The 25,688-nt window shown below is 34.2% G+C and overlaps 1 protein-coding gene across 3 annotated transcripts in view; it reads left to right on the top strand.

Moving 5' to 3' along the window:
- The window catches only part of LOC138702834 (huntingtin-interacting protein 1-like), a 178,819-nt gene that overhangs the window by 12,779 nt on the left and 140,352 nt on the right, over nucleotides 1-25,688 (top strand). Inside the window, exon 1 of one of the 3 annotated variants that reach the window (XM_069830156.1) lies at nucleotides 15,759-15,898. The exons of the other annotated variants lie outside the window; for them this stretch is intronic. Coding sequence (XP_069686257.1) covers nucleotides 15,848-15,898 — 51 coding nt within the window. The 5' untranslated portion in view covers nucleotides 15,759-15,847. Of the gene's footprint in view, nucleotides 1-15,758; nucleotides 15,899-25,688 lie in introns of those variants that run through there. 3 annotated transcript variants of the gene reach the window in all.

The raw sequence follows: 25,688 nt of genomic DNA, 5'->3' as shown, positions 1-25,688 counted from the left end.
ATAAATATCTACACCACACCGCCATTAAATATATGAAAAAGACCCAACCCCACTTGATTAATAACTATAAAAATATTTGATTTTAATAATATTATCTTACGTAAGTTTTATAGCTTTCAGTAACATATACTATATAGCCGCCACTCAGTAAAATATAGAAATCAAAATCTAATTTAAGTTATTCTCTACATCTACTTATATAACCCCAAAACGTTTCACTTTCATATCATCAATATAGCATTAATATGTATAATTAATGAAAAATAATCACATCATGGTATTAACTACAATAATATTTCATTTCTAATAGTAATAATGTCATCAAACCACCTCAAGTTTTGTAGATTTTAATAACCAATGCACAGCTGTACCCAGAAAATTACACACCACAGAATCGAACCTGTAAATTATTTTTAGTAAGTTAAGTTTTTAATAACCAATTTAATTCAGCTCTAAATATGTCAGCATTCTTGCAGATCATGGCCTTCGTGTAATATTGTTTACTGTAGTGTGTGTTTTGTTTTATTCCGAAATGCAATTAGCTAGTTTAGCTAGTTCTCAAAACTGACGACAGATTGATTTTGGAAAATAGGAAAATTATGTTGAAAAATTGACATTTCACTGAAAACTACTATTTTTCTGAAAAACTTTGAGTTCCAAGCTTCAAAATAAGGGGTTGTTCAGCCGTTTTCCCGTAATTTCCATTACCCGTTCAAATTATATATATATATATATATATATATATATATATATATATATATATATATATATAGATGTGCGTGGAGTTCGGTTGTAATGGAGGTTATTATAAGTCATGCATTTTTAGAAAAATGTTAAAGAGCTTTACGTTGAACTTCATTTTTATTGTTGAATATAGAATTTCTGACATTTCGAAGGTTATCTGCCTTGCGGGTTCGATCCCGGCCCCGGCGACAGGCTCATGTCAGTAGATTTACTGGCATGTAAAGAACTGCGGGACAAAATTCCGGCACACCGGCGCGCTGATATAACGTCGGCGTTAAATAATAACATAATTTTAATTTTTCAGTTTATAGTAAAAAGAAAGTTTCACGGAGGTAAAACTAACTTCGTCAGAGCTTTTAACATGTTTCACAGCAGTTCCTTGTTCACGTTGTGATTGTATGTACTCTTTATAATTTATTTTCTTAAACTACTATTAGAAATTTGCATAAAGGAAGCCATTTAAAATACATAAATACCAAATAAGAAAAACTTGACATTTCTCGATTATTCACGAAATATTTTTAATCCCAAAAAGTTTAAGACATTTTTTAACTTCATTTATTAAATGTTACAGCTTAAGTACGCAGATATACTATAATAATGTAATTTCATATGTAACAAATTCATATAGAAAGATAAAATAGATGTAATACCCTGTTGTAGAAATAATATGATGTAGGCCATGGAATGTTGTCACGAAAATTAAGCAGTCCATTGTTGGTTGTTATTATTTAAGAAATGTATAGAATTGTGTTTTTAATAAAACCTTTTTATAGGTAAAACTTCATCAATTTATTAAACACGATTCTACACATTTCTTAAATAAAAATCAACAATGGACTGCTTAGTTACCGTGACAACATTCCATGGCCTATATTATATTATTTCTACTACATTATTGTATAGGCCTATTACAATAATTTCTAATATTTTTTTTATTAACTGAAGTCGGCATTTAAGGAGGTAGGTACACCATTGGCCTGCAAAAATTTACTGAAATTCATTTTTTTTATCTCGGCTCCTATAAAAGCTAAATGAACAAACCTTTTCATGCTTAATATACATACATTACACTTTATAAAACACTATTCAGAATATTAAAATAGCTAATAATTATCTGAAAAAATAATATCAAAGTTGCGTAATTTTTTTACAATCGTAAAGCATTTACTTTCCATAATAAAATGTACAGTTAATTAAATATCTGATGTTTCTTTTACTGGAATGTCTACATAGTCTAGGATCTTTTATCTATTCTTTCCAGAAATATATATTTTTTAAATTGTTACCTTCAATATTACATGTTATAAAAATGTTTGGTCCTACGTTTAGTAAACAAGTTTCCATAGTAACAGAATTCTTTGTTTTGAGGAAATTGCAATTAACCTATATTTTTTCGTGTTTACGAGCGTTAGTCATTTGGTTCTTTAAAAACCTCGTCTTTATTGGCTTGTGCTCTGTCTTGTTTGAAGCCAACTGCTTTAAAAGACTAGACAAGAGTCACGCTCATTACGTAAAACAGAGCTCGACTGTTTACGAAGCGACAACGATAATGTGTGGTTGAACCCCTCCTTATCAGCTGTGAAGAGAGCACTTTCTTCCATTTTTACGCAGCAATGCAGTAAATTGTCATATAGAATGATCCAGTATGCGACCTTACTTGCTATTTATTCTAATATATGTAGGGTTATCATTCTTCCTCTTCTAACAATAATAATAATAATAATAATAATAATAATAATAATAATAATAATAATAATGTGTGTATGTATATGTATTTATTCACACTGCAAATGGGTAAATACCCGGTGGCAGTGGTAACTAATTACACTCAATAATGACAATAATAAATACAACTAATAAAAATACAATTAATAATAATAATAATAATAATAATAATAATAACAACAATAACAGGGAGCATCCTAAATTAAATGAAGTACGATCACTTAAAATAACATTTAAAGTAAATCTAATTTGTATCTTAACCCTAAGTTCGAACTAAAACCCACGAGTATGATATGTTCATACATGCACAAGTACCTTTTAGCACTACACTCATTTCGCTGTCAACTCACTCACTGCATTGGAACTACGACACATTTCACTGATTGTCCTGATTTCACTAACACTTCTTAAACATTTCACTGTTCAAATACTTTGCACTGCCACTATAAACTATGAAACTTAACTGACAGAAACACACTTCACTTACACAACACACTTCACTGACACAACACACTTCTTCACTGATGCAACAATTCAAATAAAATATCAATTACACCCTTTAAATAGTATGTATAATATACTACCGTCTATTAGTAAAGTCCTTAAGCCTATTTTAAATACATTTTTGGTTGTTGGTAAAGCCTTTAGTAAGTCTGCAGGTAAAGCATTCCAGTCCCTGATTGTACGATTGAGAAAAGAAAACTTTCCAGTGTCCGTCCTCTGTCTTCTTTCCCTCAATTTATATGAGTGGTCGTTCCTTGAAGAGTAATTTGGCGGCTGCAACCTATTTTTTATTTCTCTCCAGGCAGGCTCACCTCTGTATGTTTTGAACAGTGCGCATAATCGAATTCGCGTTCTCCTGTCCGTGAGTGTGTCCCATTTTAATGGTGAATTATTACAACACTTGAGAGCCCGTTTTTGAATCTTTTCCAGTGTCTTAATAAGTTCTAATCTGTAAGGATCCCAACATGCAGCACCATATTCCATTACTGGACGAACTAGTAACTTATATGCGATAAATAATAATAATAATAATAATAATAATAATAATAATAATACGAGAAGAAGGGTAATAATAATATCATCATCATCATCATCATCATCATCATCATCATAAAAGTGTAGGTTGCAAGAACAGAATATAGGCTTCATTCCCGTTGGCTTTCTTTTTGGTGTTGTTTTTAAATGTTAATTGTGAGATATTATTTTGCTTTTGTTATTTTATTAAGTTGTATGTTAGTGGATTACGTATTACACCACCTTTAAAAAATGGAGCAAGATGGCTTCAGTGGTAAAACACTGGACTTGCATTCGGAACGCCGTGGGTTCAAATCCCATCCCCGGACAATGTGACCGGAGTTTTTAGTCGCTTCCTAAAATAACTAGGAATCTATTTCCACTACATACTTATAGATATTTTTTCTAACGTTTCTCAGTAGTATTAATCGAGATAATGTTTTTCACCGCTTGCATTGTTTTGAAGATTGTCTAATCTCTAGGCGTTCTTGACTTCGTGTCGGAGAAGTCAATGATCGACTGTAACTGGCTCACAGAAGCTCTGTTTATATTCAACGTTGATTGATTACCTGTAAATTTCAATTCGCTTTTGCAGAATATTTTAAAGCCTAACTGAAATTTATACGTAATCAATCAGTATTGCATAGGCTATTTCAAAAGTCAGTTCAAACATTAAACCGCTATAAATATTACAATATTTGAGATAGGGAAAAAACAAAAACATCACAGTGTTGGGCAAACAACGGGGTTTACAAAACATTGGGAAGACGTCCGTCGTTCTCTTGTTCAACGTACAGCATTCTGTCTGCGACACCATGCACAGCATTTTGCAGATAATGTCTTGGAATATTGGCAATTTCTTGCGAGATGGCATCTTTCAGTTGCAGTAGGATTGTTGGATGTGTCAGGAAAACTCGTTCTTTAAGGTAAGCCCACAACCAAAAATCGACCTAATTGAAATCTGGAGAACGCGGAGGCCACATTGTTGGAAAGTGCCTACTGATGATACAATCGCCAAACATATGCGTAATTAATTGTTTTGCAGGGATAGATTTGGGGTGGAGCGTCATCTTTCATGAAGATTATGCTTTCCAGATCGTGATTCCTCAGTCTAGGGATGACGAAGTTCTGTAGTAGCACTCCCCGTTTACTGTTAACAATCTGTCTTATTCCATTATTGTCCACACCTGTGGAGTAACGGTTAGCGCGTCTGGCCGGGAAACCAGGTGGCCCGGGTTGGCTTCCCGGTCGGGGTTGAGGTTTTTTCTGGGGTTTTCCCTCAACCCAATATGAGCAAATGCTGGGTAACTTTCGGTGATGGTCCCCGGGCTCATTGGTATTATCACTTTCATCTCATTCAGACGCTAAATAACCTAGGATATTGATAAAGCGTCGTAAAAATAACATACTAAAAATTAATGGTCGAGTTAACACGGGTATTGAGGTTCGTTTTCCGACCAAAGTCATCATGAGGACTTGAACCAGCGCGCATTCCGTAATGCAAGTTCTAGGCAGGATTCCTTAGACCACGACGCCACGGCGCGGGACACCTATTTAACTATCAGTTGGTAATTCTTAATAACCTTCTGTACTATTCAAAATATTCAATGCTGATGTTTTGCTTACCCTAACTCTGATTTGGAAATTTTTTTCCTCCATTGTATTAAAATAATCTTTCTTTTGGAAATTATCCTCGCCCGTCTCAGTAAGAAATAAACATTTTCAAATATGAAGTCCATCATTGTCCTCGCCATGATGAAAATTGTCGTTAATGCAGGATTAATTATTTTAGTGACCAAATATCGTCAAATTAATTTAAATATATGTCAATTAAAAAGTAAGATGCGTTTCCAATTCGCTGTGGGCTAAACAAGGAGATGCACTATCACCTTTACTTTTTAACTTTGCTCTAGAGTATGCCATTAGGAAAGTCCAGGATAACAGAGAGGGTTTGGAATTGAACGGGTTACATCAGCTGCTTGTCTATGCGGATGACGTGAAAATGTTAGGAGAAAATCCACAAACGATTAGGGAAAACAAGGAAATTCTAGTTGAAGCAAGTAAAGCGATAGGTTTAGAAGTAAATCCCAAAAAGACAAAGTATATGATTATGTCTCGTGACCAGAATATTGTACGAAATGGAAATATACAAATTAGAAATTTATCCTTTGTTAATGTGGAAAAGTTCAAAAATCTTCAAGCAACAGTAACAAATATAAATGACACTCGGGAGGAAATTAAACGCAGAATAATATGGGAAATGCCTGTTATTATTCGGTTGAGAAGCTTTTGTCATCTAGTCTGCTGTCAAAAAATCTGAAAGTCAGAATTTACAAAATAGTTATATTACCGGTTGTTCTTTATGGTTGTGAAACTTGGACTCTCACTTTGAGAGAGGAACATAGGTTAAGGATGTTTGAGAATAAGGTTCTTAGGAAAATATTTGGGGCTAAGAGGGATGAAGTTACAGGAGAATGGAGAAAGTTACACAACACAGAACTGCACGCATTGTATTCTTCACCTGACATAATTAGGAACATTAAATCCAGACGTTTGAGATGGGCAGGGCATGTAGCACGTATGGGTGAATCCAGAAATGCATATAGAGTGTTAGTTGGGAGGCTGGAGGGAAAAATACCTTTAGGGAGGCCGAGACGTAGATGGGAGGATAATATTAAAATGGATTTGAGGGAGGTGGGATATGATGATAGAGAATGGATTAATCTTGCTCATGATAGGGACCGATGACGGGCTTATGTGAGGGCGGCAATGAATCACAGGGTTTCATAAAAGCCAGTAAGTAAGTAAGTGACCAAATATCGACCAATTAATTGAAATATGTGTCAATTGAAAAGACTAAGTAACAATTAAAGTTAAATATGTTTGATGAAATCGATCCCAAGCCTCATGGAATGAGGAAGCGATTTTGAAGTAGTAATGAGAAGGTTCTGCCTTGTTAAACGTCAGTCTGCGAAGTATAAAGACAGGAATGAAAAGAAATATAAAAATCTTCAAATCCCTTGTGGAATCGAAATGTATGAAAAGTGTTAACACAGTTTAAAAATGTTACGAAGTTAAAATTTTAGCCAGTGTTCCCAAACAACGTGTTAGTGCCTTTTTAACATTTGTTGGTGCAACCGGCCCATGTCATCCAAGTCGGTCTTTGTTAGTAAAAATTTGACTAGGCCTGTCAATTGGAGGAATGTGAGGAATCACGAACTAAAAATACGCTCTTTGACGGTGTAATTATTACTTTGGTCAGCTTCGTCTCTATGGTGATTGAATAACTGTCGACTGTCTTTTTTTTTTCGTTCTCCTCTGTGTCAGCGGGTTTCCAAGTATTAGAGAGCTCAGCCTGCCGACCCTAGTCTAATTAATGCTAATACGCTGACCTTAGGAAGATTGTTGTGAATTGCTGCCAACATCGCGTGGCGAAATATTTACGAGGTATATCGCCATATCACTGCTTCAGTCTTTATTTAAACATGTATAGTTTTTCAACACCTGAAATTTATGTATTATATCTGAAATTTGTGTAGTAGTATTATAGTCTACAGTTATCTTGGATGTAAAAAAAAAGTAATAAACTTAAGAAAATGAATGTCACAAGACGTGACACGTATTTCATTGTGTTCTACTCGTATTGAAACTTTCCAGTTCCTTTATTAGTTGTGAATTGTGAATTATACCGCGTGTTTTAGTGGTTATAAGCAAATAAAACATTCATTGTTTTATTGAGGAATTACTTGTCAATAAATTTATTACGTACAATATATTTAACTTTATTTCAGTCGGTAATTATGTATGGAATTATAGGATAGGATAGCTCATTTAAATCCAATTTTAATCTACTTTATTTATTACAGAAGAAAATAATTAAAATATGTCTTCATAAACCTATTGATTTTCCATCTCAAAATTTGTTTCTAGACTTTAATGTACTTAACGTAAGACAAATTTATTATATTGTATTAATAAAATTCATACATAAAAATCGAAATAATTTTGAATTGTATTCTCATAGTTATGAAACAAAAGGTATGAATTCTTTAAGATTGTTTGAACCAAAATGCAACACTGTTACAGTATTTAATCATAGTAGTAATTTAGACCCAAGAATGTATAACAAATTTATATTTAAATATCCTAATATTGTCAATTCTAATAGTTCTAGTATTAAATTAAAAAAGTTATGTATGGATTTTATAAAAATTGAAAAATTGTAAATTTAAATTTGTATACTATAATTGCACAGTAGACATAAGACAAATTATATTGTATAATTATTAATTTCAATTCAGGAATCCGCCCCTGAGCACGAGTTCTACTCTTTCAGGGGCGAGCTAAACTTTTTCTGTATATATTATATTTTATGTTACAATTATTAGCAAAATAATAAATAAATAAATAAATAAATTTAAATTACCCTTTAAGAAACGAACACTCACACAAAATGAGGGGGAAAACAAAGGACGCACGTTGGAAACTTTTCTTTTCTCAACCGTAGTATCAGGAACTGGAATGCCCTACTTGCCAGGAACTACAAATGTTTTTAAAATTAGGCTTAAGGACTTAATAATTGTTCAATTTCTCCATGGATACGGTATCTGTAATACAGCTCATTATACCTTTGCGGGCCTAGAAAAGGCCTAAAATATCTTTTATAGGTCCTAGGACCAAAACAAAATCAGCTTATCTCCAACTTGTTTGCTTTTAATAACAACTCCAGAAGGAATTTCGGTTTCAACAGATCCCGACATCATTTCCAACATAACAGAACGTTGTTTATTAAATTCAGAGACTGGTAACTTAGCAACAAAGAAATAATAGCATCATGCATGGCCTCCTTCAACGAATAATTTTTATTCTACGTATTCTTTTTTTTTATAGTATACAGTCCCTAGATACCGAAACAAAAGACGCTGAACAAGACATACAAACACAAAGCGAATTTCTGACCTAAAATTCTTATCAAAAAGTTTTAATTTATTCAGTTACAGACTAGTGCATCACAAAATAATGCATCAACCTTTGGCCAAAGGCCCTCGGCAGTAACCCCGTATATAAACATGTTCATTTCACCCTTGATACATAAATTACTATTATAGAATTTTGATTGTACTCGTATATTTTCTTGTTTTTTTTTTTCTTCTCTGTTATTTGCATCCTTATTTTGTTTATAGGCCTATATTGTTAACTTTATTTATAACTTACATGCTTTAACATCTGTGGTCATATCGCGTTTTGTAGGATGTTTGGGTATTTATCAGTAGGCCGTGAACTATTGTTGTGATTCTGTTTCTGTTGTGTGTTGTAGATGGCTTGTGTTCATGTAGCTGATATAGATTTTATTGTAATGTTTATGATATTGCTGATTAAAGCGGTGATGAATCGTGTTGTGCTAATTTCCACCCCGGCATTTGCCTTTGCGACAGAGGAAAACCATGAAAATCTACAGTCAGATTGGCCTGCCACGGGGTTTGAACCGGGGACCTCCCGAATGCGAATCCCAAACGTTACCGTCCGAGTCAACTCGCTCAAGGCTTGTTTACGATTCTTTATTTCTTTAATTGTTCTGTCAATATGTCTTGTAATTATAATAATCACTTCAGTCTTCAACTTCCCCTTAAAATCTATCGCCCCTCGGATCCAAAGCTATTACAGGGACCACTAGACCACCGAGGAGCCAGACCGTACAGACAGAAATAAAGATGAACTAAATCGCTGATATTGGACAGAAGAGAAACTTTGTAACAATAAATCTGTTTCACGCAATCTCTATCACTTAAATTTCACGGCCAAGTTAGCGAAAGTCGGATAGCAGCAGAAATAACAATACAACAGCTTTATCTTCGCTTTGGAGGAAATAACAAGCCATGCTGAAACTTATCTCTGCCTGAGTATTGTCGAGAAAATGCACGTCATTAAATTACTCACTTGAAACTCGGCGGAGGGAGACAGATTTTTAAAGGACGATGTCTTTAGCATGGCTTCCTTCGGAAAGGACATAGGCTCGTAGTTCCGTGTCACACATTTACGGCATGAAATAGTAATATGCGTTACAAGAGCGGTATGTTGAAGCTTTTATGTTCGAGGAAAAGTTTGAAAAAGCGAAACGTAGTTGAGCTTTTTTAATTTCCGAGAATTGAAAGAAAACATACCGCTCATGTATCGTACATTATTTTGTGCGAAGATCGTTTATTACATACCTGAAAGAGGAACTTCTAATTAGTTGCAATGAAATCTCCATCTTGGTTTCTGTTCAATGATGGCAAATTTGCAAAACAAAAATATCTATCTTCAACATTGTTGCTTTAAAATATTTTCTGTGTTTACTATACTCCAGCAGGCCGTGATATACGTCTGTCTTTTTTTTCCCCCAGTCTATGATGAGTCTGGAATCTTGTTGATTTTTTCACGGCTTCCTTAATGTTACTTGCATCACGAATGCAGTAACTTTAGTGGAGTTGTAGGGTTTACTTAATTTTTGCAAATATTTGAAAACAATAATTAACAGTGCAATTTAGGTGAAATTGCAGTGGTAAGTTTCCAATTTATAATTATTACTATATTGAACGTCTCTGAAAATAATATGTTAAAAGCCTAAAGCAGTAAAATCAATATGTCACTTAAGCGGTAAGAAGAGGGAAATCGTTATGTGTGTTAGGTTGGGAATACTGAATGTGGAATTTTAGACTTTCCGCGGATAGGTTTTGTGCGGAAACCAAGGAAATACGTACGATCTCGCACAAAGAATCCTTCACTTAGCAACTATAATCGATGTTCTTGTGTTTTACAAATTGTCAAAGCCCGTTAATTTAGAAACATGGGCTACTGATTAAGTTATTTCTTCATTGTTTCTGTACATGGTTTTCTTTTCTTTTTCTTTTTTTGCCTCGCTGTTATTTATACTCGCTTTAACATCTCTGGTCATATCGCGAGTTAGTCTTTGGTTGAAATCCGAAGGCCTGTGTACTATTGTTGAGACTGGTTCTATTGTTGCGAACTAGATGGCGTCTGTAGATGTTTACTGATTTTTTATGAATATGATTTTGGTGATGAATGAGGCCGGTGATATTCAGGGATGTTGTGGCACGAATTTCCTGGCATTTGCCTTACGGTTGAGAGAAAACCCTGAAAAACCTCAACCAGGAAATTCAACCCAACCGGGAATCGAACCCGGGCCCTCTGCGTAAGAGACCAGCATAAAGAAGGAAAATTGTTATTATATGAAATGTTAATTATTATGTTCATACGATTTATTTATTTATTCTCATCACCTGCTTCAGTAGAAAGAACAAGAAGCTAATTTTACAAATACTGTACAATAATTACTCTTGAACCTACAATATTTTATCCATAACCTACATGGCAATTTATGCTGTATTTGTTTCATTTGTTCGCTTTTCAAAGTACTTGCTCATTTTGCTTGCAATAAAACAATATCATTCCAAAATAATTGTAACTAGAATATAAAGACGTTTTGTATAGGTCACGAACCCATGAAAAAAATAATCAATATATTATAATAATTGTGAAATATTAATTTTAATTGTAAAAGAAATTAAAATAACCAAGGATGGCATATCTAGGTTAGTGAAACGTTTCGGATTATTGATGTAGGTATTAAATATGATGTGGGTTCAGAAAATACCCCAGGTCAGTGTCCAGGGTTAAAAGCTGTCGTGAATGCTGTCCAGTTAAATGTGATAATTACTTGATCAAGCGTTTTCAAGATCGTGGGGAAGAAGGCCTTAAAACGCAACCGAGATCGTGCATAGACGGTTAAATGCTATGATCGATTAGTATGGAGGACGTTTGATACTGTTAAATATTATGTTTAGATAACGGTGTGATATTTAATTTACTTTGTGCTAACATTTGCTTTGCAGATTAAGTTAAGTTTATGATATTGGTAATAGTTAAAAGTCGGAAGTTATATTTCATTTGTTATTTTATTGTTGTATTATTTATAAGGATACCATAATAACGTAGACAATGATTTAGTTCGTGTCTGAAATTTTATTGTTTTTAAATACTTCAATCCACGTTAATAATTATATTATTTTCGCTATAAAGTAAAAGTTTATAATACGACTTGGGCTATTTCATATGAAATCGATCAGTGAAAAACCTCGCATTTTTTATACTCTTAATTTTTTCCCTACTTATACAAGGTGCTGAGGGGAGTGCATTTTCAAAAATATACTATCGAAAGTCAAACGGTTTTCGTATTATCGAGCGACAAATTTAGCGTATTTTATAAAAACAAGCCTCTTTCAGCGCTCAGAACTCTGGAACTGTTTACTGCAGAACATTGAACGAGAGCTTATTTTGAAGCCGACATTTGGTAGGTTATGTTAAGAAGTAATCCTTATTTTTATTGTGTACAGAGAGACAGATAATCTGATTTTACTTACTTCTAGGCTTTTTGCCCATTTGTAAAAATGTAAAAAAATATTGAGAAAAAAACTTGCATTATTAAGAGGGATTCGGCATTGTTTGCTTAGTGGTACGGCAATAAGTTTCAAGGGTATTAAATAGATTATTTTCACACGCCTAGACTTGAACGGCGCAGTACCGCAAGCACTGGCCGAGAGCTGAAGATAAGCGAGCGTTGGGCGTCATTTTACTCCTGTGTTTATGAAAACTTGTGATAAAGCTAGCCCAGCTATGCGCTACTAGACGACACATCACGTGTTTGTCTCCTGGCCTTGCTTGTCTCGGCTAACTCCCGCCTCACAGTCAGCTGGTTAGTTCACGCGCGTACTATTTATTTTCTTTATTTGATATTTTCAATACTTTCTTATCAACGGTACACCAGTAAAAAATATGTGTTTATTTGTACTTTCAATGCGGAATCTAACCATATATTTTAAAAATATTTTTTCTTTGCCAAAGGCGTCTTAATGAAGAAAAATCTAAATTTCTCCATTTCCATAAAAAGTAAGAAAATCTGTTTACATGTCAATATAAACTTTAATATCTCAGCATAAAAATAAACCATGATTTTGATCATTGGGTGAAAGAGTTTCGGAGCCACAACAGTTTAAAGTTGCTAATTTTATGAAAATACGATAAATTTAAATATTATTAAATTAAACACTATGAAGTTCTGATGCCTCAAACTTTGCACAAAGCATTATATCACAGTTGTCTACAGATAGAAAAATTTTCACTGTATTTAAAAATTGCAACGTCAATTTTCTCTATATTTCGGTCGATTTGAGATGGAATAAATATACCTATTAAGTACAAAAAAGGACAATAATAATTAAAAATGATAGTTAAATAATATTAGTCTTATTTGAGCTTTTTTTTTTTTTTTTCAATTAATCTCTACCCTACCATATCTCTGGAGACTTCGAAAAACAATATAAGCTTCTCCGGAGAATTCTGGCGAAGTTGTTGTAATTGTTTATATGGAGTTTCTATTCTCCTTTTCGCTTTGCATACGAAGATAAAGATGAACTCTTGGACGCATCTGAAGTGTGGGCAAGAGGAAAAAAAAAATTCCCTGTCGCTATTGGTTTAATTACACGCAATAAAAATGTGAAACGATTGAAGTAATCTTTTCATTATTACTGCATTCAGTTGTTTCCTTTTATTACATCAGGCCATGGCAACTTGATTCCTTATAGGCAAAAGGGGGCCTTGGCTTAAGAGATTTCAATGAGTTATTACTGATTTATAGCCGGTGATAACGTTTTATGGTTCTGAGTAGAGAATCCGCGACCCACTTCCTAGGAATTTATTAATTATTCTTTTGTTTGTAGGCGGTTTACTCTTGTTAAGCTTGGCCTTTTAAAGGTAGAGGTTGGTTAAATATGGTGAAAACCAGTAGCTTAAAAAATCTTTAAAATACTCTTTGGTATGTGAAAAATACATTTCATAAAATTTAATACTCATTTATGGCCTTGTCAGCTGCTATGAATAATTTAGTTTTTTTTATTCCACATACAAGAAGTTCTATATCTTGGGAACTATTAAAGCTACATGCAAGATAATTAGTACACATGTTTTTTAGGCTATTAGCAAACTTTTTTTTTTTTTTTTTTTCCAGGAATATGTTATTTTGTTGCATTTGAAAAATATACCTCCATATTTCTATAAAATGCCCCTAATGTTCATTCTTAAAATGTAATCCCATTTTTTATCCTAAAATTTTGGAAGTCAATATCAGAATTTACCTCTGATTGAGGTTCTGGCTGATAAATAGCATACATCTGTTATCAGGCTCACTACATCTCACTTGACGATATGTGTCAGAGGAAGAACAATTGTTTGTGTACTGTACATCTGAAGTCTGACTAGTGTAATATGTAGCTAGTCGGCGATGTATGCATTGGAGGGGGAAAAAGAACTGGCCTCCCTACCCCATTATCTTCTGTCATAGTTGTCTCATAAGTGGTGCCATGTTGTTATCACTTGTGGGGTTCAAACCTGTCTTCGGAGAGTTGACTAAACAACAACAATAATATCAAAATTATGCTCAGACAATTTCAAACAGCGTGCTTTTAGGAGTAAAATATCATAGAAATATGGAACTTATCTTTAAAAATGGCTGAGATATATCAGTTTTAGTGAATTACTACCCTGTTTTTTTTTCTTAAATTGAGTCTCCATTTTTTTTTCAAAACTAATCTCGAATTTAAGTTGTTGCAGCAAAGGTATTTTTATACTACTTACTGGCTTTTAAGGAACCCAGAGGTTCATTCCCGCCCTCACATAAGCCCGCCATTGGTCCCTATCCTGAGCAAGATTAATCCATTCTCTATCATCATATCCCACCTCCCTCAAATCCATTTTAATATTATCTTCCCATCTATTTCTCGGTCTCCCTAAAGGTCGTTTTCCCTCCGGCCTCCCAACTAACACTCTATATGCATTTGTGGATTCGCCCATACGTGCTACATGTCCTGCCCATCTCAAACGTCAGGATTTAATGTTCCTAATTATGTCAGGTGAAGAATACAATGCGTGCAGTTCTGTGTTGTGAACTTTCTCCAATCTCCTGTAACTTCATCCGTCTTAGCCCCAAATATTTTCCTAAGCACCTTATTCTCAGACACCCTTAATCTCTGTTCCTCTCTCAAAGTGAGAGTCCAAGTTTCACAACCATGCAGAACAATCGGTAATACAACTGTTTTATAAATTCTAACTTTCAGATTTTTTTTTACAGCAGACTGGATGATAAAAGCTTCTCAGCCGAATAATAACACGCATTTTCCATATTTTATCTGCGTTTAATTTCCTCCCGAGTGTCATTTATATTTGTTACTGTTGTTCCAAGATATTTGAATTTTTCCACCTCTTCGAAGAATGAACCTCCAGTTTTTATATTTCCATTTCGTACAATATTCTGGTCACGAGACATAATCATATACTTTGTCTTTTCGGGATTTAGGTATTTTTATACAAAAGTAAATAAAATTGTACGTCATAATACATGATAAGGAAACCTTTAAAAATCAAGTCGAAATCCCCTTGAAACGTTGAAGAAAAGCGAAATGCAGATATGCTAACAAATATCTGTCTTTTCGTTTGAAAGGGACAAAAACCGATTCCGAAAATAATGTAAAATCCGCGTTTGAATATACTTTTCCAAGTTGTTATTATTATTATTATTATTATTATTATTATTATTATTATTATTATTATTATTATTATTGTGTCTGGATCTAGGAAGCATTGCCATAAAAATATCCTCTATTATAGTAACTTTCTCTAGTTCCCCTCCCCTGTTGTATCATCTCCCCGTTCCTAGGGAAAACAATCTAAAACTATAAATTACACCCATGGTCGTAGAATACGTGTTACTGACCCTCATTGAAGGCAAAGAGATACATTTACCATCCACCATTACGTACCAAGGCATTCGATGTGTCCATTTCCACCTGCTGATATTCTGAAGTTCGTCCAGTATTCACTGCATTATAACACAAAATCAATTAAGTAGATAGAATTGGCACATTCACTCCGTTACTACCACGTAGCAACTCTGCGTTCAATGGCTTCACACCTGTTTTATCTTTGAGATGTCCCTAATAACTCCAATAAAGCAAGCAACCTCGCCATTGGCTGCAGCTAATCTTGTTATCGGTTTCAGTAAGCTCTCTTTTTGCCACGTTCTGTCCTGAACCCATCAGTCATATCGAAATCAACTGGCGTAGGATGTGCGTCTCTAACAGTCCAAATAGACGCAGATTTGTGCTGACTGTACGAAGAAATTGGTTGTGTATTTTTGTGAACGAGTAACTGCAATGAGAGAAAAACATTTCGCGCGTCATATGTTTTAACTCTGCCTTCCCTTCGTTGCTTAGTGATCTTGTGCTCTGGACTATTGCAGTAAATTAAAATGGAAGTCGTACTCAAACCCCAGATGTCGGAGAAGGAGTTTAACAGCTTCGTAAGTACTTACTACTTTATATTACCCCCCGTCTGAACTTTATGCCGGTATCTAAGGTCTTAATATCACATCGTCATTTTATCTTGTATCATCCATAAACACAAAACCTCATTAACTGAAGTGAGTAGATGAAATATGAAAGTCATTCAATAGGTAGAGACAAGTAACGAGTTTCACACTAAAATTAAAGGAAAATATTTTGTATATGGGCTGTTTTAGAGTACGTATAGGTCAGTTTCTGCCAGATGCGTTTCCAATTCACTGTGGGCTAAAGCAAGGAGATGCACTATCACCTTTACTTTTTAACTTTGCTCTAGAGTATGCCATTAGGAAAGTCCAGGTTAACACACAGGGTTTGGAATTGAACGGGTTACATCAGCTTCTTGTCTATGCGGATGACGTGAATATGTTAGGAGAAAATCCACAAACGATTAGGGAAAACGCGGAAATTCTACTTGAAGCATGTAAAGCGATAGGTTTGGAAGGAAATCCCGAAAAGACAAAGTATATGATTATGTCTCGTGACCAGAATATTGTACGAAATGGAAATATAAAAATTGGACATTTATCTTTTGAAGAGGTGGAAAAATTCAAATACCTGGGAGCAACAGTAACAAATATAAATGACACTCGGGAGGAAATTAAACGCACAATAAATATGGGAAATGCCTGTTATTATTCGGTTGAGAAGCTTTTATCATCCAGTCTGTTGTCAAAAAATCTGAAAGTTAGAATTTATAAAACAGTTATATTACCGGTTGTTCTATATGGTTGTGAAACTTGGACTCTCATTTTGAGAGAGGAACATAAGTTAAGGGTGCTTGAGAATAAGGTACTTAGGAAAATATTTGTGGCTAAGAGGGATGAAGTTACAGGAGAATGGAGAAAGTTACACAACACAGAACTGCACGCATTGTATTCTTCACCTGACATAATTAGGAACATTAAATCCTGACGTTTGAGATGGGCAGGACATGTAGCACGTATGGGCGAATCCACAAATGCATATATAGAGTTGGGAGGCCGGAGGGAAAAAGACCTTTGGGGAGGCCGAGACGTAGGTGGGAAGATTATATTAAAATGGATTTGAGGGAGGTGGGATATGGATTATGATGATAGAGACTGGATTGGTCTTGCTCAGGATAGGGACCGATGGCGGGCTTATGTGAGGACGGCAATGAACCTCCGGGTTCCTTAAAAGCCAATAAGTAATGTGGAAACAGTATGCGATAGTAACATACGTGTTTAAGCTCACATGTCCTTAATATGGCTTCGCATACCCCAAGTTCCAAAATGTTCTGTAAAGCATCTCCTATTTCCTGTTTAATTTTAGCAGACTTTTACAGAATGACTCTATATAAGAACATTTAGAACCATTTTAGTCTTCCTCATGCTAGAAGTTTGGCGCGTACAGAAAGAATTGAACTCCACTTCTGTAGGTTTGTAACGCTTTTTCTCCTGTTATGTTCCGTGTAGAGCCTCGCTCTATTTTACACCAGAAAGCTTTGTTTACGTATCCCATGGCTTCAGGTCTGCGCCGTAACAACCGTGTACACAGCTGGTTGAAATTTGAGCTGCACCTCGTCATAAAAAACAGATGGTATCTTCCTGCACGTCCCCTTCCGGATCTTCTATATCGGATATCTTGTTGATATCTGCCACTTGTTAATAGCGGGGGCGAGGGCACCATGAGTCAAGGATGTGCAGAACAGTAAACAAACGGAATGGTTTGCTTGCAGTTCTGTCGATGTAGGTCGCATCGGCGTTTTCTGCAAGCCTGCATTCCGTGCTGAGTCAAGTATACATTATTGATTATGCTTATGTAAGTTTAATGTTATTATACAATACACACAACGCTGTCCTTTGATATCTTGTTTGGAAATGCCTATTCCTGCAATGTTAAAATATATATTCCATTTTCTCAGCGTCTGTCAAAAATAGAATAATGCAATTTTTGCAACTACTGTTAATTTTAACACGAGGTTCTTCCCCCCCCCCCTTTTTTTTAAGATTTATTTTAGGTCGCATAACTGCTGGGTCTTTTTGAGACCACAATATTCATATACAGAACAATACAAGACAAGCAATGAAGATTACAAACAGAGTACTCAATATACAGGGACATCATTTTATTTTTACTAACATTTTTAATATTAACCTGTCTATACCTTTAGAGAACCGGAAACACCGCTTGCTCTCCCCTCCAAGACTGGATTTCGATGATACTGGCGTAAAACACAAATCACTCTCCTAGGTATAGGATGGAAGAAAAGTAGTTCATCCATTTACGTAAACTAGGAAATATCGCGATTTTGAGTTTGATAATTTTCATTAGGTTTTTCTTTAATCAAAGTACAGTACTGTATTAAGAATAAGTGTTTTTACTCACGAAGTGAGTTATCCATGCGAACGTATTCATTATGCGGTGTATATTATACTGTCTACAGCACATTAGCGTACAATATAGAGAAAGAAGTTAAATTGAAAAATAATCATAATATGAATATTTAAACACAATTTTGAAAATGGTGGCCGTTCATTTCGATACAGGCTTCATTTCTTTTGTGCATATTATCGCACTATAGACTATTGTATCTAATTCCAATTGCCAGTTTCGTCCTTCGTACTAGTAACTCATGTTGAAATAATTCTGTACCTACTCTACGTACTGTAAATTCAATCTTCACTTCTGCCCGACCCGAAAATATAAAATTACGCAGACATGCTATCTACTGTCCGTCCAAATGGTTATGCCGCAGGATTGTAGAAAGGGAGGAAATCACGTGACAGTTAATTACTTAACGAGGCCTTTTTATTTAAGTTAAATTAAACAGCTGTATAATATTACGTAAACTTCCAATTCCTAAGAGAAATTAATGTTTTCAGAAAAGAGCTAAGACAGCCCAGCTATTACAAAGGGGCGAGCAGAAGCAGGTGGGGGAAATCGGGATGCGACGTAGGCAAACGGACAGTACCTGTGCGAAAATATGATTCAATATTGAAAGCTCTTTCGTCACTGGAAAACGCGAACATATTTCTGGAACGTACTATACTCAGTAACTCAGTACTGCTTACTATCTGCGGTCTTGGTTCTGTGCGAAGTTGGAACTTCCTTAGTAGAAGGGGTGGGAGTGAAGTACATTCAAAAACTCAGGTACAATAAAAATTGAAGTAAAAATAAAATGATGTCCCTGTATTATAGTGTATCTAGAGGTAAAAAAATAAATAAACAAAAAAGTAATGATGAGAATATATGAACAGTATCAATTTTACATCCAAATCATATTGTACAAGGTCCACACGTGTGGAGTAACGGTCAGCGCGTCTGGCCGCGAAACCAGGTGGCCCGGGTTCGAATCCCGGTCGGGACAAGTTACCTGGTTAAGGTTTTTCCGGGGTTTTCCCTCAACCCAATTCGAGCAAATGCTGGGTAACTTTCGATGCTGGACCCCGGACTCATTTCACCGGCAATATCACCTTCATTTCATTCAGACGCTAAATAATCTAGATGTTGATACAGCGTCGTAAAATAACCCAATAAAATAAAATAAAAATATTGTACAAGGAAATTTCTTTAAAGAATTGAATTACTTTTCGAAGAACATTTGTATTGTTGAGTGCTGTAGGTTTGTCGTTTTGTATGTTGTACTTTTTCTTGAGGTGTGGTATCTTCGGCATTCTATGGTGACATGACGTGTTTGACGGTGAGGAAGCAATGACAGGTTTCACAGGTTGATACGAGGTAGGAATGGGTTAATTTTGTATGTCCAATTCTTAATCTTGATAATAAAACCTGGTCTTTTCTATTAAGATTGTGGATCGATGTAGTAATAGAGCATGTTGACTTGACTTCGAAAAGTTTTCTGGAGGGGTTGAGAGTCCAAAGTTTAATCCATGATTCTTTACATTTATTGTCTACTAGCCGTACCCGTGCGCTCCGCTGCACCCGTTACAAATAAATATAAAGTAATTACATAATTAAAATAGGACATTTGATCCAGGGAACATTTGTGTTTGATAGAAGGTTAAATCGTTTATTATGTTACTTAATGTAAATTGTATTAAAAAAATTAAAAATGCGGTCAATTTGATCCAGAGACACTCATTTGGTCATAAAAATTATTTTAGGAAATACAGAAAACGAATGCCTATCGAGTTTTCTGTGCATAAGAAGCTATTTTAATCTTATCTGTCTTCGATTCACTCAGAAGTTACTGTAATAACATTATAGCAATATGTCCATCTAGAGAAACTACACTTTCCAATGGTGAAATAATAATTAATTAGCTATACAAATCGGTTAATTTAGCTTCCGATATTACTTCATACAAACACAGAAACATTCTCTGTAGGCTATGTTTCATAGCTTTCGATTGTTGTTGTCCAAGGCCCCTTATAGACGAAGTCATTTGTTTTTTATTTCATTACACCGCCTTAGGTGGCGTTGTTATTGTAATTTTGAAACTCATTTATCTCATTAAATATCAGTCCTATCAAAATATTGCGTGGAATAAAACTTATCGGAAATCATTTTTAAAGAAACTTTTGTCATGTAATATTTTTCAGGAAAATTAATAATAAGGGAGATATTTCGATTTATTTAATTCAGGCCCCCTTATAACCCCCCTTTTAGATAAAATATTTTGAATGCCATATAGCCTAAATTCTAAGTTACAACGAACTTAATTTATATACCAATTTTCATATAAATCGGTTGAGCCATTATCGCGTGAAAAGGTAACAAACATCCAGACAGACAGACAGACATACAAACAAAAATTTCAAAAAAGCGATTTTCGGTTTCAGGGCGGTTAATTATATATGTTAGGACCAATTATTTTTGTAAAATCGAAAACTACCAGAAAAATTTCGGCTACAGATTTATTATTAATATAGATTAGGGTGCTATGCATAGACATTTCTTTAGCCCACGCTACGAGCGTGCTAAACTAGCCCCGGCTATCGACTGGTTACTTGTACAGGATTCATATCATATCGCTAACACTGGTTTGTGATTACGAAAAAGTTAGTTCGCTGGTCATCCACCGGAAGCCCGCGCTAAGGATGTCTATGAATATGGCCCTTAGCAGTCAGTGGATAGCACGAAGGACATATTAATTGCTACTTTGCGCTGTATTTTACAGAATTTTTACTTTAAACCTCATTACCCAATTTTGACTTACACCACTTCTGCTCTGAACGGTTCAATTGTTGAGCAGGCGAAAATGTTGAAGACATGTAGCACGGTTTAATTTCGTCTTAGCATAGATATACAGTACGTAATATTTAAACGGAAATGAAATAAATTGCTTCAAAAACGATTTTACCGATAACTATATGAAACAATTAAGAACTATAGTCCCGTCGCTCTAATTTCCGGCAGCCAATCGCGTTGCAGGTCGGCTACATTTAAACATGTGCGTCTTCTGATTCGCTTATGAAGACGTTATTCATTCTCAAGGCTCGATAAATACTTAATATAATCGCCCGCCATTTAGGCTCTTTCGTTGGTCTTCGCAGAAAGCACACGAAGACGTTATTTGCCGTTCAATTATTTGCTGAATTAGAGTGCGTTTGATTTATTATCATAGGAGCTACGACATGATAATGTTTAACGGTGTGGCAAATAGATTCCTCGTATGGTAGCTCGGCAACGAAAGAACAAAAATGGCGAACGATACTACCTACCTAGACTTTATAGAGCCTTCACTTCCTAAGACGTAAGCAAAGAGGAGGAGTCACACCGGGAATAACAGCGTCGCGACTATAAATGTAATTCTAAAATTTAGAGAGTAACCGAATTTGAACAGAGGACCTTTCGTTCTGCAGTCGAGTGCTCTACCACTTCATCGGCTAATGTGATGAAGTTTTACTGTTTCAGTGGTGGGGATACAAGGTCCCGAGGGAATTCTCTCTACCAGCACGGACAAACGGCTGTACGACACAGTGTTAAAAATGGTTTTATTTTGTTCGTAGGTTTGCTAAACTCCCCCTGCGACCTCATTTCTCAAACATTCCTTTTCGAAAAATAAAATTTCGTTTTTAACCTTGTATCGTAAATAAATATACCAAATTATTTTTTTTTCTTACCCAAAAACGACGATAGCTCGAAACTTTGAAGAGTTGAAAATTTCGTTATATCAAATTGTACAGGGACATCATTTTACTTTTACTAACATTTTTAATATTAACCTGGCTATACCTTTAGAGAACCGGAAACACCGTTCGCTACCCCCTTCCACAACCGGAGTTCGATGATACTGGCGTAAAACACAAACAAATCACTTTACTAGGTATAGGAGGGAAGAAAAGTACTTCATCCATTTACGTAAACTAGGAAATATCGCGATTTTGAGTTCGATAATTTTCATTACGTTTTTATTTAATCAAAATGTAGTACTGTATTAAGAATAAGTGTTTTTACTCACGAACTGAGTTATCCATGCGAACGTGTTCATTATGCAGTGTATATTATACTGTCTACAGCACATTAGCGTACAATATAGAGAATTAAGTTAAATTGAAAAATAATCATAATATGGATATTTAAACACATTTTTGAAAATGGTAGCCGTTCATACCGATAGCCTACAGGCTTCAATTCTTTTGTGCTTATTACCACACTATAGACTATTGCATCTAATTCCAAAACTTATTAATGATACTCTTGTTAACCTAACTGCAATTTACAGATCTCCAAAACTATGCAAAAATGAATTTCTGAAAAATTTTGAAAGCTTCTTGTCAATATACAAAGATTTAATCAACCATGTTATTCTTGGTGACATAAACATTCAAATTTTAGAAAATAGATTAGATAATTGTGGCAACACGTATTTAAATATCATGCATGAATATGGATACGTGAAATACTTAAATTCCATTACTCGTCCATCATCCAATTCATGTCTTGACCATATTTTCCTAAAAACGGGAAATAACTTAAATTTTATACCTGGAGTATATGCAAGCGCAATAACAGATCATTATATGACTTTTGCATTGTTGTCAATCAGTAATAAAAGTATTAGCAGAGAAGCCACTGAACCTTCGGACAATTATAAGCTAATTATAAACCATAAAAGCCTAATATCAAATATTAATAATATTAATTGGGAATCTATATTCTACAATGAAGACGCAGATACATGTTTCGATAATTTTTATAAAATACTCTGTAACCTAATTTGTAAATATTCTAATCATGTCCCTCTCAAATTCTCAAGTAAGTACAAAAAAATTAAACCTTGGATTACCACAGGTATTGTTAAATCAATACGATCTAGGGATAAGTTAGCTAAGCAAGTTAAACGAGACCAACAAAACAATGTTTTATTAAATTACTACAGAAAATATAGAAATATTCTCACTAATGTAATAAGAAATCAGAGAATCAAATATTATTCTGAAAAATTTAACAAAAATAAAAATAATCCAAAGCAATTTTGGAAGACCATAAACGAAGCTACTGACACCCAATGTAATAAAAATAGTATATTAAAGACAATTATAAGTCGAAATGGAATAACAATTGAAAATAAGGAAACTATCGCAAATGAATTTAACAATCATTTTACTAATGTAAGTCATGACATCGTATCTAATATAAAAAAGAAAGTATTTGGTACTCATCACTATAAGCTTTATAATAAAAGTATATCATCTATGTTTATGTTTCCTGTAAACGAATGTGAAATCATTAATATTGTAAACAGTTTAAAAAATAATGTGGCTCCTGGTATTGATGGTATTACAACAAATACCCTGAAACTTATTATCGAAGCTATTTCTAAACCACTTGCCTTTATATTTAATTTGTGCATATCTCAAGGTGTATTTCCCTCAGCCCTAAAACATGCTGTGGTGATACCAATTCACAAGTCTGGTGACAAAAGTAATCTTAATAATTACAGACCCATTTCACTATTACCCAGTCTCTCTAAGGTATTTGAAAAATGTATAAAAACACGGTTAATAACATTTTTAGAAAAAAATAAACTACTAAATGATAATCAATTTGGTTTCAGAAAAAATTTGTGCACTGATGATGCTATTATGGCAGTTACCTCAAAAATAATTCAAGAATTAGATGTAGGAAATAAATGTCTAGGAATTTTTCTAGACTTACAAAAAGCTTTCGATACGGTCAATCACAGTATACTTTTGAATAAAATGGATAGATTAGGAATTAATGGAATTGCTTTGAAATTATTTAAATCTTACTTAAGTAACAGAACTCAAGCAACTAAAATAAATGATCACCTTAGTAAATCACGTAACATTGATATAGGTGTACCTCAGGGGACGATTTTAGGTCCTGTTTTGTTTTTAATATATATCAACGATTTACTTAAAATTGACATTGAGAAATATTCTGGTACTCTGTATTCTTATGCTGATGATACTGTGGTTATATTTAGCGGTTCGAGTTGGAATGAAACTTATCAAAATTCTAACAGTGGTATTAATATTATTAAAGAATGGCTGGATGCTCACTTACTTTCTTTGAACGTTTCTAAAACAAAATTAATACCATTTTCATTAACATCACATGGCCTTGAGCAACTAGAAATAAATAATAATATAAGTATAACTATACATGATTGTAACCTACCTACTTGCTCATGTAACGCTTTGAGTATATCCTCACAAGTTAAATATTTAGGCGTTATTATTGACCAACATTTAAAATGGGACAAGCATATCTCCTTTCTGTGTAACAGATTGCGTAAAACAATCCACAAATTTTCCATTCTACGCTCTTATTTACCTGTTTATGTTCTGCGTACTGTGTACTTAGCTCTGTTTCAATCAATAATTCAGTATGGTATTTTAGGTTGGGGAGGAATGGCAAAATCGACTCTCCGTCCTTTAAATCTGCTCCAAAAAAGAATTATCAAAATTTGTCTATATAAACCTTTTGATTACCCAACAAAATTAATTTTTCAGGAATTTGGCGTATCAAATCTAGAACAAATTTATAAACAAAAATTGCTGATTTACTTCCATAAAAACCACAATAAATTTAAATATAATATAAGTATAACTATACATGATTGTAACCTACCTACTTGCTCATGTAACGCTTTGAGTATATCCTCACAAGTTAAATATTTAGGCGTTATTATTGACCAACATTTAAAATGGGACAAGCATATCTCCTTTCTGTGTAACAGATTGCGTAAAACAATCCACAAATTTTCCATTCTACGCTCTTATTTACCTGTTTATGTTCTGCGTACTGTGTACTTAGCTCTGTTTCAATCAATAATTCAGTATGGTATTTTAGGTTGGGGAGGAATGGCAAAATCGACTCTCCGTCCTTTAAATCTGCTCCAAAAAAGAATTATCAAAATTTGTCTATATAAACCTTTTGATTACCCAACAAAATTAATTTTTCAGGAATTTGGCGTATCAAATCTAGAACAAATTTATAAACAAAAATTGCTGATTTACTTCCATAAAAACCACAATAAATTTAAATATAATATAAGTATAACTATACATGATTGTAACCTACCTACTTGCTCATGTAACGCTTTGAGTATATCCTCACAAGTTAAATATTTAGGCGTTATTATTGACCAACATTTAAAATGGGACAAGCATATCTCCTTTCTGTGTAACAGATTGCGTAAAACAATCCACAAATTTTCCATTCTACGCTCTTATTTACCTGTTTATGTTCTGCGTACTGTGTACTTAGCTCTGTTTCAATCAATAATTCAGTATGGTATTTTAGGTTGGGGAGGAATGGCAAAATCGACTCTCCGTCCTTTAAATCTGCTCC

This window comes from Periplaneta americana, chromosome 7 (assembly GCF_040183065.1).
Source record: "Periplaneta americana isolate PAMFEO1 chromosome 7, P.americana_PAMFEO1_priV1, whole genome shotgun sequence".
Taxonomy (NCBI): Eukaryota; Metazoa; Arthropoda; class Insecta; order Blattodea; family Blattidae; genus Periplaneta; species Periplaneta americana.
This window is presented reverse-complemented; position numbering and strand designations above follow the sequence as displayed.